At 39.9% G+C, this 17,249-nt stretch overlaps 1 protein-coding gene across 1 annotated transcript in view; it reads left to right on the forward strand.

The window, feature by feature from the left end:
• Positions 1-12,081, forward strand: part of LOC144943500 (ETS translocation variant 5-like) — a 52,974-nt gene extending 40,893 nt beyond the window's left edge. Inside the window, exons 9-11 of the mRNA XM_078871015.1 lie at positions 7,108-7,373; positions 8,710-8,811; positions 9,185-12,081. Of these exons, the coding sequence (XP_078727141.1) occupies positions 7,108-7,373; positions 8,710-8,811; positions 9,185-9,406 (590 nt within the window). The 3' untranslated portion in view covers positions 9,407-12,081. The remainder of the gene's footprint in view (positions 1-7,107; positions 7,374-8,709; positions 8,812-9,184) is intronic.
• Positions 12,082-17,249: the final 5,168 nt, after the last annotated feature.

Raw genomic sequence — 17,249 nt, forward strand, 5'->3', positions numbered from 1 at the left:
CCGTTTACGAAACAGCGACAAAGCAAGTGTCACCTGTGAGTCTGCAGGTGTGCATGTGGGATGACCGTGTCCGTCTCTGTTATACGACAAAACCAATGTCATCGAAAGCTGTCTCCGAGTCCATTCGACAATGTGCATTGCCTGCGTAACAAATCTTGAAAATGCTTACGTAACATCGGCCTCGTCGTGCATAAAGACATACGGTATATGTAAATGACAGTGTTTCAAATGCCGTAATGGTCTGTGATTTTACTAATGAGTGGTAGCAATCCAGGGACTGTTACCATTTTCACCATGTCAGTTTCAAGTCAATGCCAATTTACTTGTCAAGGAAAATGGCGAAAATGAATCTGGTCTCCTGTGATTGCTGGTGTGGGCAGCGATTGCTGCACATGCATTATTATGGAAGCCCTCATTACCAACTCGGGGATAGAATTCCCGTAACATTATAGCAACCCGCAGTGCTCGCAGTAAAGTACGAACTCAAAAAATCAGCCCTTCATGCAGTAGGACATATTTTTGCAGTGTGTGTAGCGGGTTGGATAATTTGCCAATTACATCAGCTCAATGTAAAAAAAAACAGACGTCTCGAGGTATTTACTTTTAATGTCAAGGGTGCATTTGTTTTAATTTGGCCATGACACAACAACAGTAGTTTTGATCCATTTGTAAAATACCATTTAATCTCTTCAGAAATGTATGTTTGATTTTTGATCTTGCATAGTCATCATAATCATCCACTGCTGGATGAAGGCACCCTCACGCTGCCGCCGCATCTCGTAATCTTGCGATGTGCCAAAGCCATCCAACACCTGCCAGCGAATTGATTTCATCACTCCGTCTCCTCGGTGGGCGTGCTCTCGGGCACGGTGAATTCCTTGGCTGTGATTTCATTGCTATTGATGACTACACTGTGTAGCACAATATTTGTTCCTGGGTACTAAGTGTTATTTTTTAATTGCTTATGCCTAAAAAGTATAGAAAATGGCTTTTATTCCCCACAAACTTTGCTTTTGTGACCAGGACTTTACGTGAAGGAAAGACACAAATGCACACCACGTTTTCTCATTGAAAATATGTACATTTCAAAATATCACTGTCCTGGTCACAAAAGCAAAGTTTGTGGGGAATAATAGCCATTTTCTGTACTTTTGAGGCATAAGCAATTAGGAAATACCACTTACTACCCAGGAACATTTCTTTTTTGTCCAGTCATCCGCCATCCCTTCTAGCCATGATGTGTCCTGCCCAAGTCCACTTACTTTTCTTGATAGTTTGGATAACGTCAATAAGCTGCCTATGTTCTGTCCCATCATAATGCAAGCATGCATCTCTCAATGTTTCGTTACACACTTTTCAGCGTTTGGTCTATATTCGTTGTTAACGACCATGTTTCTGAAGCACGTCATAGCTGGTAGTACACACCGATTAAAACATTTCTTCTTTAGGCAAATTGCTTTTTTGCTTTTTATTTTCAACTTTAACTTAACGAAATCAATTAAACTTGCTCTTGTCTGCCTCTTTATTTCATCTTTTTTATTTCAGTTCACTGTAAATAAATGTCCAGGTACATACAATACACTCTGCTGTGATTTCCAGTTGTGACTCTCTGATAGACATTTGTAATTGTTGAGTGAACTCATTGTGCTTGACCTTTGTTTGCTCATATTTATCCCAAGCCCAACCTTGCAGCCTTCTTTGATAAATTATCCTCACATTTCCTGAAGTTCATTCCTATTCTCATCACTCGTGTGGTCAGCAAATTAAAGATGGCTGATATTTTCTCCATTATGATGTATGCCTTTGTCTCTCCAATCTAAACAATCACCATAACCAACTTGGCCTGATGAGGCCTTCATCCAATAACAGATCGACAAATAACTTAAAATATGAAAAGATGAATGCATAACAAGGGATATTTCTATTGGTTTTCAGTATACACTTTTAAATAATAATGATAATCCAGTTTGCTTTGGGAAGCCTCACTGATTCTCAAGACTCTTTCAGGAGGAGTCCTCCTACATTGGGATATTTGTCTGAATGAGTAATGAGTGTTTGGCTGCTTATGGCAGGAAACCAGAGAACCTGGAGAAAACCCACCATACGTAGAATGGGGTGATTTATGTATCTACGTTGAACTTTTCCCACACCCTACGTAGCCAACCGTGCTAATCGGAGGTGATGCTCAAAGCTCCGCACAGGCAGATTCAAGACACCGTTGCTGTACCTCCACCTGCTATTCGCAAGCAGTGCCCATCGACTAGGCTCCATCCTGACATTGTAAATTCACAATATTTTATCTGGGCAGGGTATAGAATATGGTTATCCTCCCCAGGTAGGACAACTGAAAGTTTAGTCCTGGGGATTTAAAGAGCACAGCCAAGGAAATTCCCCTCGTAGGCCACAGCAAATCACGCCCTGCAAGTCTCTCACTCATAAGACAGGTTTTGTGGGTTAGATTGCGTAAATACAAATGTGTCGTTAAACCCGCCACCACCCCACACAGCCAATGCGTAAGGTTTGTCACGTAAACAGAACATGCCAATTCGTTACTAGTACAGCACACCGGTGTGTTTGAGAGCAAAACCACAATATTAATAATCTGAGTACGACGTTTCGCCAGTAATTACAACTAGCATCATCGGGCGGACAACCAGATTTGTGGAGAAATCATCCTCCTGTTTCATTCCTTAAATAGAGGGTTAGATGTGATGATGTGCAAAACGTCGTACTCAGATTGTAAATGTTGTGGCTTGGCTCTCCAAAACACCAGTAACAATTGGCATGTTCTGTTTACGTGACAAATCTTGCTAATTGGCTGTGTCGGGTGGTGGCGGGATTAACGACACATTTATATTTACTCTATCTAACCCCAAAAAAAACCTGTTATGGATGTTATCGGTCGCGAAAGCCTCCTACTTGTTAAACTAAGTCTCTCACTTTTTAATCCCTTGCCTACAGTTTACTTGTGTTGGAGGCAAGAGGCCATGTCTGTGTAAAAAGTTATTACAATCATGCACTTTGGCAAAAAGAAAAATTCCACTAAGATACACCTCATTAATGATTGCTATCCAAAATAACATTTCACAGTTCACACTATCGTCTGCGGACGTGACGGCATCCCCATCAGGAGTTGGCGTTCATATTAATAGCGAAACGGCTCGTGTGCTGGGAAATACATTTTTATCGGGGAAAATTGTACCCTCATGGCTCTTACAATCTTTCTGGAAATCAATTTAGTCTCATAGCAGCACTATTCGACAGGTATTCACGCGTTTTCATGCAAGGCACGTGTTTTACAGAGAAATGTGACAAATTAATGGAGCATTTCATCACTGTGCGTTTAAAAGTGAACAAATAAATAGAGGTGCTGTCAGAAGTGTCTATTTTTCTCTGCATCCTAATTTGAAGTGAGTTTCCTAACCGTAGTTCGTTAAATGGATATTGGCTTTTATTCAATTGGTTAAATTGTTGCATGTAGTAAAATGATGTAATTTTAAAAAGCCTATGTGAAAACCTTCATTTCTAACATTTTGCACATCCCAATGTTACATAGCAATTCATGAACTACACCACTGCGTAGGTGTTTAGCAGTTGTGCGCGATAGCTCTTGGATGTGTCTTCTCGTTGTTTCGCGTGTTGTTGAGTATGTTGTCCGATGTTTCGCTCCACGTGGTGAAAACATCTTTAGCAACTGAATAATGAATTTACCGAATAAGCTCCCAGCATGTGTAGACGATCGTTGGACATTGTCCCAACTAACACACGCGGTGCAAACCCGACAACACATCTGCGAGTAAATCGTGGATGGACTTGCCGTATTAGAGGCTGGTAATTTTTTTAACAAAAAAAAGAGTACTTAAAATTTAACCCGAACAAAATGGCCTGTGAGAGGTTGCTTCAATGAAATCGATGCAAGAGCTAAAAATGATCTGTGAATAACAAACGAGTGCTCTGCAGCAGGCCCTCCATAGTTAATCAGATCAGTATCATCTCACAAGAACCACACGCTTATAAATGGCCCTTGCTTACGATACTGGCAGAACATTGCACATTTGACCATTTGATACGAATGCGTTTTTTTAGGATGACCGGTCACAAGGCAGGAAACTTTTTCGGGAACATTATCCTGAAACTTGACTTGAGACACTGCTCTGTAATCCACTCTTACGGATCACAACGAGTTTTATTTTAGTAACATCACGAGGAAACCTTGTCAGACTTGGCTTTACACAGGGCAGAGCTTAATCGCACATAATCCTGCCGTTTCTTACAAAGTGCCGCTTGGTTTGTCCTGTGAATAATGATTATAGTGTACGTGGTGTACTAATTAGACAGCCGATTGTACCGCATGGTTGGAATGTTGGCCACGTATAGTTTATTCATTCAAATATAAAGCGTGCGCCATAAACTGAAAGTCCTTGATTGATCTTCAGCAGGACTTAACGGAAGCATTATAAACATTCGCACCCAACATGCGTTCAAACACCTGGGACTGTCTCAAATCTCGACGGAATGTGTCGCCAACTCCATGGCAGACACGTGGAGGTTGAAAGGCATGAGGATACACATGATGACATAATCACACTGCCAAGCATTTGTCTGTTAGTGTTATTGACCTAGCTGAGATCCTTTGTCTAATCATAATTATTTAATAAGTATGTGCTATGAAGGACAATTGCCCGAAATGTCACCTTTTATGAATGCGAGTTTTCGTACGGTACTTTAACGGTTGAAAGCAGTGTTATATTAATAACAAAGCAGAACGTGGACATTTGTGAAAAAGAGCTTAATACCTCATTATATTCCTCCAGTATAAATAAAGATTCTAATTCTGGTTGTCATGTTGATTACTTAATTCCAAATGTGATGCCTCTGTACAGGTAACCCTCTATTTACAAAAGTGATGAGCTATATATAAAAAAAAACGTGTAAAACGAAATGTAATAAATCAGAAAGGCTTTCCCCATTAATTGAATACCAAACACGGGGAAAACAAAATAACAACATGAATATGAAAATATTGAATAATGATTCGTAAAAAAACACGTATTCCGGGAACTCGACAAAAAGATCTGCATGTTGGAATGACTGGTAAGGTGACGTGGAGGCGTTACTGTTGTACTGTAGGAATACCGTGACGCTGTCGTGGTTGGATGATAAGGCCTCCTCGTGCTTGTTTGATCTAATGGCCCGTGCCATGTGAAATGTTGTTTACACGGAAATGCGATTTCGTTCATCGAAAACTGTCCGTCAAACCGAACGTTCGTAAATCAAAGGATACCTGTATATGAGCACACCGTTAGCTTTGTCTCCGATGATCTTCTGCTCTCACGTTGGCCTGAAAATGCATTTAAAAAAATGTTCTCTCAAAAGGAAAACGGTGATTGAATAGCCCATTGGCCTTCCGTGTTGTCACTGAAGCTCACTTGGGCGGCAGGTGTATTGATGAAATTCACACAGCGAATAGTACAGTCCCACATCCTCTCAGGGGTTCCATTGAAGCTCAATGATTGAGCGAAGGGAAGAGGTCCCGCAGTGCCTTGTTACCGAGCTGTGCACGGGTGATAATTGTTCCGTGCCTGAAATGTCTGCACGTGGAGTGACCCAAACTCATTATGTAAAATGATAGATGTTGACATTGACAATTGCGAGTTGGGTGGTGGAAAAGCAAATGACATCCCTAACAGAATACAGTCAACATCACCAAGGATGTTTGATAATAGTTACGCGTGTTTGATATAATTTAATTTTTGAACAGTCTGAACAGTGAGAATGGGAATATATTTGCGTAAGATTTTTTAAACCAACATTGTCATGTGAATTTTGCCATTATGTAATATTTACAACTATTTTCTAAAGCCATTGTGCTTAACGTTTCATAAATGTTTTAAATTGTAAGCCTATGTGTTAAGTACAATAAGTGTTTTTTAAATGTAAATTATTATACATTGTTTACGCATCATACATAATGAAGGTACACATGTTTTTTTTACTGAAGAAATGTGTTTTACAACATGTTGGCATATACATGTCAACAAACATTTAGTAATGTTGTTACATTACCTATCAGTGTTAAAACGACGTTACTGTGGCGATTGAGTTAATGCTGATGATATAAATGTACTCTTCATGCCATCATGTCCACACTCTGTGCATTTATCATGGTTTGTGTATAAAAACGTTGCGGTATAAACCACTTACATGATAAATATCTAGATTTGTTGCTTTTGTTGCGAGGCCGAAATCCAATTTTCTCCAGAATCAAGATGGTTGTTAGTCTTCATGTTGTTAGCAAGCCATGTCTGTCATTAAAGTAATGCTCTGTGCTGAGACTAATTGAATAAGGGTGCGCTGGGTATGTTTTCTAATTTTTGTTTGGCTTATTTGATGATAAAGCCAATTCTACTCGGATTTTAATGTCTTCAATAACTGGGCTTTATTTTTGCTGTTTTTGTACAATGCTGAGTGGTTGAACTGTTTTTGATTTACATTCATCAGTGGCTTTTCCAGTCAAACTTATGAAACATTGTCAAATGTGTCAGCCATTTGTATTTGTCACATTTTTTTCATCTCATGTTAGTGATAAGTAGAACCATTCTATATCCCTTTTATTATGCATATTTTTTTGGTAGTTAAATATTGGGCCACATGGCAGTTTATTCACATACTGTATTTTTTCAAGGAGAATTTTTTCAAAAAATGTACGATTAAATTCAAGTAAACATATCTCAGCTTAAATATATATCTCAAAAAAGCCCAACGATACAACACCCATCAATCAACGATGAAATGACTTCATAATCCTATGCCATCCGGAGAAAATGAATACATTGTCACTTTTAAGCAGTGAGGCCTTTTCCTAGAGCTTAATGCGTGAGGTTTTCACTGGTCTAGCCATCGGACGTGTGTGCCGGTTGTGTAACGCCGCACGTGCAGGGAGCTTCTTCAGTTCCCTCTTCATCTCCTGAAGGAGATCGAAGTATATGTGGAGTGGAACGTCTAACATGGCGCCGCGTGGAACAACCTGAAATGCACACCTCCAAAGTTCATCCTCGAGCTGTCTAAATTTGTGACCTGCGTGTGCGACCGCACTTCTGTGTGCAGCTCTGGCACGCGACGTGAAGCTGGAGCCGGGCTCCGTGCAGGACGGCTCCTTCTGTGAGCTGGGTGCCCGTGCCTGCGGCCCCTACCGCCACGTGGGGGTAGGTGGCCTCTCCGGCCCCTTCCGGGACGGGCCGCCCCCGTACCAGCGGCGCGGCTCGCTGCAGCTCTGGCAATTTCTTGTGGCGCTCCTGGACGACCCGGCGAATGGACACCTCATTACCTGGACTGGACGCGGCATGGAGTTCAAGCTTCTGGAACCGGAGGAGGTACAAGCACTGAATGGCAATGCACAAGCCACCACGATTGGACATAGGTATTCAATTGCACTTCTTGTACGTATAATTAAGAGGTTTAATGGCATCCTTAGTTTAAATGAAGCCCGTTAAGCTATGCATTTTGAGGTTTTCTCATGTGGGCTGCTAAGGAATTATTTTAAATGGGAGGGTTTAAATCCCTTCCCATCACTTGATATACTGAAGCCTGCTTAGGCTATGCTTTGGAACCTATTGACCATTGTGAGTTTGCTAGTAAGGCAATATTTAAATAGAACAGGACCTGTCTTATTCTATGGGTCTTTCGGTAAACTTGCGTAAATAGGTTCAAAGAAAATAACAAAAATAACAAAACTACGACGTGACTTTACCGAAAGACACATAGAATATGAATTCTTGCAGTCACGAAAGCTTTAAGTCAAGGACTTGTCTTCTTTGTCCCCAAGATTTTTTCCGATTGAGAATGCTATTCCTGTTAAAGTGAGGTATTTATCTCTGGATGAAAAAAAAATCAGTGTAGCACTGAACTACATCAAACAGTTTGTGCACTGAACTACAGTTGAAATGAGACCACGTGATTTCAGTCCACTCAAGAAGCACGGGCTGCATGCTGGATGTTGATCTATTAAGACATAATTGTTACCATACTAACAAACGACACAAATGCTTGCTAGTAAAATGCTCAACACCAGTCTTCATTTTGATTTTCAATTTTATATTACTGGTGTTATTGCACAACAGCTTTTTTTTTTATAATTCAGATGACAATATCCTTTTCTATAAATACAAATTGCATTTAAAATATTGTGCAAAGGCAGATTGTAATCCAGTGGAAATATTATTTATTAATGTATTTGATTTTAAAATTGTATTTGTTTCTTGATTATACAAAAAAAAACGTGTAATGTGCATATAATACATTTTAATGTAAAAAAGAAATACGTGATTATTAAATTATATTAATATTTCTAAGAAAGTTGTATTTGAAACATTACACAGTTTGAGAGTAACAATGAAAAATAATTTGTACTACATATGTACGTGATTTCATATTTTTATTTCGATTTCTCATGGTAGATATTAAAATGCTGTATTCTGGCCCTAAACACAAGGAAACACAAGGAAACAAACAAAAGAACTAACAAATGTACCATTTGACAGCAAAGAATGTAGTAATATTATTAAATTGGTACTGACAGAAAATGAATAATACAGCATTGCATGCATGCAGCAAGAAATGAAGTTGGGCATACATGTGAATGTCGCACTGTGTTTGTTGAGGGCAAAAAAAAAACTGTTCAATATTTCATGTCTTCTGTCCTATTTGTAGGTTGCGAGAAAATGGGGTGTCCAGAAAAACCGGCCGGCCATGAATTACGATAAACTAAGCCGTTCCCTTCGTTACTACTACGAAAAGGGCATCATGCAGAAGGTGGGGAGATGCACTGCAACCAGGCACTCACTAATGAGCCGACGTGCATTACACTTTAATTAATGAATGTCTCTGAATTAAAAAAAAACGAACAATATTTTTTTAGCCGACAAAATATTTCTCGGCAAATTGTAATTGCAATCACACTTGGAGCAATAACAACTATCACGTTGATCTGAGCGTTAGCCGACATTTCCTCATCAAGACACTTTTGTTTTAATTGAAAGCCCGTCTTCCACCCACATAAACCACAATGTGTACAAACACATAAATCCACGTAGACATGCACTTTGACGTCCAGAGTTGTTTGTGGATTTATTTTGTTCAGCCTATCACGTAGAATTATAACCGGTATTCTCATGGCTCCTTACAGGTGGCTGGTGAGAGGTACGTATACAAGTTTGTATGCGACCCGGAGGCCCTCTTCTCCTTGGCATTCCCGGACAACCAAAGGCCTCTGCTCAAGGCCGACATCGAGCGGCAGGTCAACGGGGCTGACACGGTGCCCCTGACACACTTCGAAGAGAACACCACTTACCTGCAGGAAGTTGGACACTGCAATCCTGTGCAGTACACCGAGGGCTACGCCTACTGAGACTGGCCTCGTGCCACAGAGCTGCCCACCGTCTGGCAGGTTAAAACTGGTGTGTGGCATGACGTGTGCTTTTCAAATGACCTTAGGTACGTTGATTATAGAGGCATGGCTATGAATTCTCACATTTTTGTAGGGTATTATGTGCTTGTTATCAGGCAGGCTATAGCCACTTTTCTTGTAATAAAGGGTCAGAAATGCCTCTTGATTGTACGTGACACGTTTTTCATGTTCAATTGGTAAATAACCTAACCCGTTCGGTACTTCTATAATTAGCTTCGAGAGCGAAGCTCTCTTTAAGCTTTACTACGCTACATAAAGCCATAACGTGCTACCTAAGCAGGTGGTGAAAGCTTTGCAGTGTTTTCATCTGAACCTTTCGCTCTTTGTAGCGGAGTGCATCAAGTCGATGCACATTTGTAACTAAATCACCCTGAAGTGCGGCGAGAAGGCCGGATGTGGCTTAATAGTGGCAGTGGCTTGACTGCACGCTGCACGCCGTGGCCCCACGGCTCCTTTGGACTTTGTTTGCGGTGACACGTTTGAATTTGTATTTTTCAACCTTTGCCCATTCACGTGCATGCACACCAGATGAGAACTCTTTTGTTTCCTGATTAAAAAATATATTTCTATTCAAAACCTTAGCGATTATCTTTGAGCTCTTTAAAGTACTTGCCAGTATATTTCACATGTGTTTGATTCAAATTTTCTTAAACACGAGGAGAAACGTGTTTTTACACACAATTTAAAATCCGTGATAGATGTTTTTGGGTTAGATCGCGTAAATATAAATGTGTCGTTAAACCCGCCACCACCCGACACAGCCCATTAGCAAGGTTTGCCACGTAAATAAAAGATGGCAATTTGTTACTAGTACAGTGTGTTGGAAAGTAAACCCACAACATTTACAATTTGAGCACGACGTTTCACCAGTAATTACAACGAGCATCATCAGGTGACAGCCAGAGTTGTGGAGTAATCCTCCTTTTTTTGGTCTTAAATCGAGGGATAAATGTGATGTCGTCACTTGTGAACCAATCAGGTGCGAAGGCCAGAGTGGGGGGTTAATGTATGCAGATAAATTACAATGGATATCCATTACCGGTTGGGTTGTTCATAGGGTAATCAACAAACATTATGCATGCACACCATGCCATTATGGGTGCAAGAAATTGCAATACCTGTTATCTCATATTTAATCACCATCGACCTGTATAGGCATGCAGTTAAAGTGTTTTACTTTAACACGTAGGCTTTTGCGACGAATATTATTGATAATAAAGGTTTTTGGGTTAGATCGCGTAAGTATAAATGTGTCGTAACCCTCCACCAACAGACACAGCCACTAAGGAGTAAATCCACAACATTTACAATAGTAAATGTTGTGGATTTACAACACACCGTTGGGCTGAAGTAGCAACTAATTTACGCGTTTTGTTTAAGTGACAAACCTTACTGGCTCTGTCGGGTGGTGGAGGGTTACGACACATTTATACTTATGCGATCTAACCCAAAAACCTTTACTATGTGTGTATTACTTGATCATTTGCTTCCAAGCAGCACTAAGCCTGTAGCTTTCAAAACAGGAGGATTTCTCCACAACTTTAGCTGTTGCCTGGTGACGCTCGCGGTAATTATTGGCGAAACGTCATACTCGAATTGTAAATGTTGTGGGTTTACTCTCCAACACACCAGTGTGCTGTACTAGTAATGAATTGGCATGTTTTGTTTACGTGAAAAACCTCACTATTTGCTGTGTCGGGTGGTAGCGGGTTTAAAGACACATTTATATTTATGCGATCTAACACAAAAAAACTCTATTGTGGATAATATTGGTTGTGAAAGCCTCCAACGTGTTAAACGATGTACAATATTGGCCCTTCCGTACACCTTTGATCTGTATTTGCTTCATAGAAGCCATCAGAGAGGTTTTGTCTTGTTGCATACTTAAAGCTAAGTGTACTACTATGGCCATATGTGAAGCATGCAAAACGTTGCTTTCGCTTGACTTAATAATTGCATTTTGCAATGTGACAGAAATCTGCAGGGTCATAATTTTCGAGAGAAGACACGTGTACGCTATTTCATACGTCATGAATGCCCTTTTTTAAAATAAAATGTGCAGTTTATATTAGCGTTCGAAAATGTGTTGCCTGTTTCACAGGACAACTGACAATCCTTAAGAATATATTTGGACTATTATGCTTAAAGATAGCGAGTGCGTGTATGTACGTGTATCTAATTCGGATGTATTGTTTTTATCCCAGTAGCTTTTTATAATGTTTGTAAATTGTATATATTGCCTTATTTTTGTGCTTTACTTGCTGTATAGATGATGTTTTAACTGATGAATGTTAACATAGCACTAGGTTTATCACTTTATTGTAGTATAATGGCCATTTTCGTGTATTTTGAAATGATGTTTTTGTAATTTCTGCTTTAGATATTGCTGAACAATCAACGGTATTGTGGCATAACTTGTAAATGACCTTGGCAGTGCCTGCTTTGCAAAAAAAACTAAAATCTGCATATTTAGTTTCGTTTCTTCATATTCTGTAATAATTATATCTGTATCATCACCCTTTGAGCACTGGTTTGAAACATCACAAACTACATGACTAGAATTACTCTATGCAGTTTTCTCGTTGGTTCCATGACCTGCCGTAAATTAATCGTGTATCGAGCATTCATCTTTAAAAAAAGATATGTAATTAATAAAATAAATGAAAAATGTTATATTTCAGAAGATTTTTTTTCTTCCAAGTTTCCTTTGTACAACTTTGTTTTTACATTGCTGATAGTCCAAGTGACGACATGGCTCTCTCAGAGTTGAGTCGGTTGGCTGAATTCCTGCTGCTGCTGCTCTCCGCTCATCCGTGCGGAGCAACCACCAAAGTATGCCAGCCGTGAAGAGGATACTACAGACCCGTTGACGTAATTCCAAGAGTAGAGCTCTGTGTGACTGTGTAGCATGCCAATTCTCGAATGGAGAAACGTTGCTATGTTACTCGGGTGTCCCTTGCAAACGAACTATTGAGAATACCACAGCAGCATCCTGAAGTGGCAGTGCATTGGGCAGTCCTCTCCAATTGTGGTCCCTAAGCCAGTGATGGTCGTGTAAATGTAACATTCCTGTGGAAAGTTCCAATTCATGCAAAGGCAAGATACTTGACCTTTCACAAAGTGCTACCAATGTCATCAACCCCACAGGGATGATATAAGCCGGGTAATAAATACTGCAAAGCAATCCGCATTTTGACTGTCATCCAAAAGTGTGTGTTTTATGGCAATATGCGATCTTTATTTAAGGACTCACCTTGACCGGCTGTTGCGAGCGTGCGCAAGTGGCCTGCCGATGCCACTCAGCTGTCGGGGAGCGGGGACGGTGGCCGCTTCCGCTGCTGCTTCTCCCAAGGGCTTCTCAAATGGCTGCACGCTCCCTTTCATCCGCCCGGATTAATCTGACATCACACCCACCGCACATCACCAATACTACACCGGTGCAGTCGTTTAGTGGCGGCATGCTCGCAGCTGCTGATGTGTAGTGTGTTTCCTTGATTACATTTTTAATACCCCACGGATGTATTTTTAATTTTCTTCACTGCTATTTAGATTATTCATCGTTCGTACATTAGGAATAGAGCAATTAGTTTCAAATAAGGGCGTCTCATTGATTGTTTGAAATTATATCATTAATATAGCCTTCAAGATTGTCTTATATACCAAATGCTTTTTTCTGATTTTATATCTTTGCAAAAATGCAACCGATTTAAGTCAAGGTAATTTATCCAAATACAGTAAAACCTTGGATTGCGAGTAACTTGGTCTGTGAGTGTTTTGCAAGACGAGCCATTTTTTAAATAAATATTAATTTGATAAACGATAAACGAGGTCTTGCAATACGAGCAGCACGTGCATAGGCTTTGTCGGCCTAGCGTCACGTGATCACAACTGATATACGAGTGCTTTGATATACGAGTGCTTTGGATTACAAACACGTTTCCGGAACGAATTATGCTCGCAATCCAAGGTTTTACTGTACCTCATTGTCGAGTGTTGGGGGAAGCAGAATCAAATTCGTGTCATTTTCTTAAAATTATTTGGTGTCTGACGTAACTTTTGGACATGGCTAAGAGTGTCTTCAATAGAGTCGGTTGGAAAATATTGTGCGCACACCCTTTTACTTTTAACATATCTGGCCTAGTGGCACTAGTTAGAGAGATCGGTTCGCAATTGCAAACTTGGGAGCTGAGAGTCTACTTAAAATAACACACCATCATCTCTCCTGAGTAAATCAATTAAGTTCCACCGTGTTTTGGAGTAAATCAACAGTTGTCCTATGGTGAGACTAACCCCTCAAACATGGGAATTTTCAACAATGGGCCACGGACCACTCCATTGCTTGTTGGAGCAGAGAGTGCGTCTTGATTAATGTTTCAATCGAGGTTAATCGTGAGCACGGTTTGGTATTGACGGTGAGCGTATTTATAGCAGGGGGCTTGGCTTGTTCGCGTTGCCCAGCGCGCGGTCCCTGCTGACCTCGGATGGCAGGAAGCAGAAGGGAACAGGTGGTGAGCCATCCATGGATGAGGCTACGCAGATGAAGGCATCGTAAGCATCCAGCCCCAGCCCTCCGACCACAAGCCCTGTGACACCTCATGAATTCATCGCTGGCAGCAGAGGGGAGGCACCTTCCAAAACATCAGGAATATTTGGCACTGAATAAAAGGTGATGCTTTATTTTAGGGGTGTGTACGTGTGTGTGTGTAAGAATTATGCATGTCCGGTAGTAAATTACCATCTTTGTGATCATTATGATATGTGTTTTTTTTGTAAGCACAAGATAGATAAGCTTGTGTTTTTTTTATGAATTCATGTTTATAAATGTGCAGGTTTGCACAAATAAATAGGCCAGCTCACCTGACCGAGCACTAAGCAGTACTGTCAATGGTCAACACAATGCAATTTACGGTTGTCGTTTTAACAAGGGTTGTCTGTGATGCTGAATGGGCTTGACACGGGCAAAGCATCCGCAAAAATAAACTGAGGCACTGGTTGAGTGTTACATAAAAAAGCCATAAAATATTAATTATCAAAGAACCTTTTAGCAATCTCTGGGGAAGTCGCATGTGACAACATTCCGTATTGTTTTAGACACACTGTGTTGTGTTTATTGCCTGTTAAGGGCATTGGTCATGTGTCGTCTGGATGCATATCGTGAATACACGCTCGAATGATTCGTCGTGATTTTCTGAGTGCGCAGGCCCGCTTTTCCTGATGACGACCGCTTGTGTTGCGATCGAAACGTCGTGGTGTATTTTATTTTTTTATTACCGAAAGAACCAAAGAATAAGTCTACATTGTAGACTGCCAGTACGCTCACTCAGTTTAATAACCATTGCTACAGTCTACATTATAGATTGCCAATACGCTCACTCAGTTAAATAACCATTGCTACAGTCGACATTATAGACTGCCAGTACACTCACTCAGATTAAGAACCAGGCTACAGTCTACATTAGTGTTTTTTTATTCGCTTTTTTTTCTACGCGATTTTTCTGAAAGAACCTAAGAATATGAATAGGCCATGTAGAAGTTCCATATTCTCCAAGTCTACAATTCTGAAGTCTGTGAACTTGGTGAACTGTATGTGTGTATGTATGTTAAGCTTTTTCTCACCATACGTAGCCAACCGTGCTAATCGGTGGTGCAGGGTAAGGGAAACAAACTAGACACAAAAATCTGAACTTATTTATAACGTCAACGTCACTCTCTAAAGAACGACACGACCCACTTATTGTCGCTTGTGAATTCCCTTTGAAAACATTTACTTGTTGGGTAATCATACAATACGAAATTAACAAATATTTGTTTCTCTTTGTTTCAATGTGAATCAGTCATAAAGGGTATTTTAAAATATTATAGAAATATTTTTTACAAAGCTGGACAAAATCATTGGCATAAAACACGCGATTAAATTGACCAGCATAGGGATAGAGCACCAAGTGTGGAATGACTCCATATCAAATGTCTACTGGACATGTGAAAAAAAGATTCTTAACTCATTAGATTATTTCAGTCTAAAATGTTATTACTCTGATTCTAATCATTATCTGTAAGTATAGATTTAATATAAAACAAATATTACTTTTGCATTGGAACACAGCAATTCGTCCGGGAGTAATTGATGATTCATAAAGCGACCTGTCCACTTTAATGCCACTTTCGCCACTCTGCGTTGTTATCTGCTGATTTTTTTGTAAGTCAGCATTTGCACTACTCTAAAAGTGTAGCTACAGCACTACATATGGAGTTGTAAAATATAGCTACCACCTCATTGGATTTCAAAATCAATTTGTTGTTGTTGTTGTTGTTGAAAAAGTGGACATGGCTTGCGATAGCCACAATGCAAAAATTTCCATTCTCTTGACCTAAATACAAATTGTTAGAAACTCAACGCGTCTGTCAATGACACTGTGGCCTTAACATATATGAGGCGATGTATTGCACAATGGCCCTTCTTCATCGCACGTATAAATCGAGAGGCCAGAAAGAGAGTGGAAGACACTTGGAGACGACACTTTATACCATGGGGCCTGATTAGAATTACATTTAAACAAAAATGTTTCTTGATGAGCAATTTTAAATTGGCATATGAATAACTACTATTAGTAGCTACTGAATGAAGGGTCTGTGTGTTACTCAAAAGCTATTCATTAATTGACATGGCAATACAAAAATGTTAATCAGACAACGCATTTTAATTGTATTATTTTCAGGCTGCATGGTTTAGAGTGCAGCCTCCAACTTATCCATCGCCCAAAACATAGCATGTTATGTATTTTTCCTTTTAAATCAGTGTTATTTATGAATATATATGGATGTTTTGTTATTTGTGCATGTGCACCACTGCCAGCAGCATCACCAAATAACATGTTTAATTATCAATCTTGGGTCATCGTATACTGTTGTGCATTTCTATCACTATTTATTGCTGGTACACTTTGATGGACATGTTTGTGTTTATGGAGTTGCGAGCGCGTGATAAATTCAAGGACGCATGCTAAAGCAGCCAATTAAAATCTATCCAATTTGCAGAAACACACGTAGTGACTCAATATCTCCACAGGTTCTTTCATTATTTTCTGAATGATCTTAATCATTATACTCTCAAAGTTTGCCTGATTTAATAAGGCACTTATTTAGGATGATGTTGCCATGCTAATGTTGTGAATTATAGCTTTGTGACAGCACCTGCCACTTGTAATTGCCATTCGCGGATTAGTTGCCAGGAAAGAACACGAAAGCTTGTTTACAACTCTGAATTGCCAGGTGGATAGCTATTTCCAGTGCTTCATTTCAATGGGGAATGTCAGGCCATCACTGCCAGTGCTAATCTGAACTCCATAACAGTGGCAATGTGTGATTGATGCTCTTTAGAGTATTCTGTTTGGTACATGACATTCTATTTATAATCAGATTGTATGTATATATTGTCATCATGGAGTGTACCCTGAAGATTAGTTGTTGCATCTGACTGTGAGAAGGAATCAACTGTGGGTGGAATTTTCTTTTTGGAATCAAGAGTCGAATTCGCTGCAATATACGAACCAGAGAGATTGGCCTCGTTTTTTTTGTGTCAAGAATTATAGAGCCATGTTCATCTATATTGGTGGAAATGAAATGTTTAAAACGGCTTTGGGGGACGACCAGAATGGACACAAACCAACTGGACAGGATGGTGCCAGTTTCTTACTTTTGGGATTTACAAAGTGACAGTTTCCCTTTTTAATCACGCTTTTGCGATTGTTCCTCACAGCTTTTTTATTTGGAAATAAATTAGAGT

Source organism: Lampetra fluviatilis, chromosome 2, assembly GCF_964198595.1.
Source record: "Lampetra fluviatilis chromosome 2, kcLamFluv1.1, whole genome shotgun sequence".
Lineage (NCBI taxonomy): Eukaryota > Metazoa > Chordata > Hyperoartia > Petromyzontiformes > Petromyzontidae > Lampetra > Lampetra fluviatilis.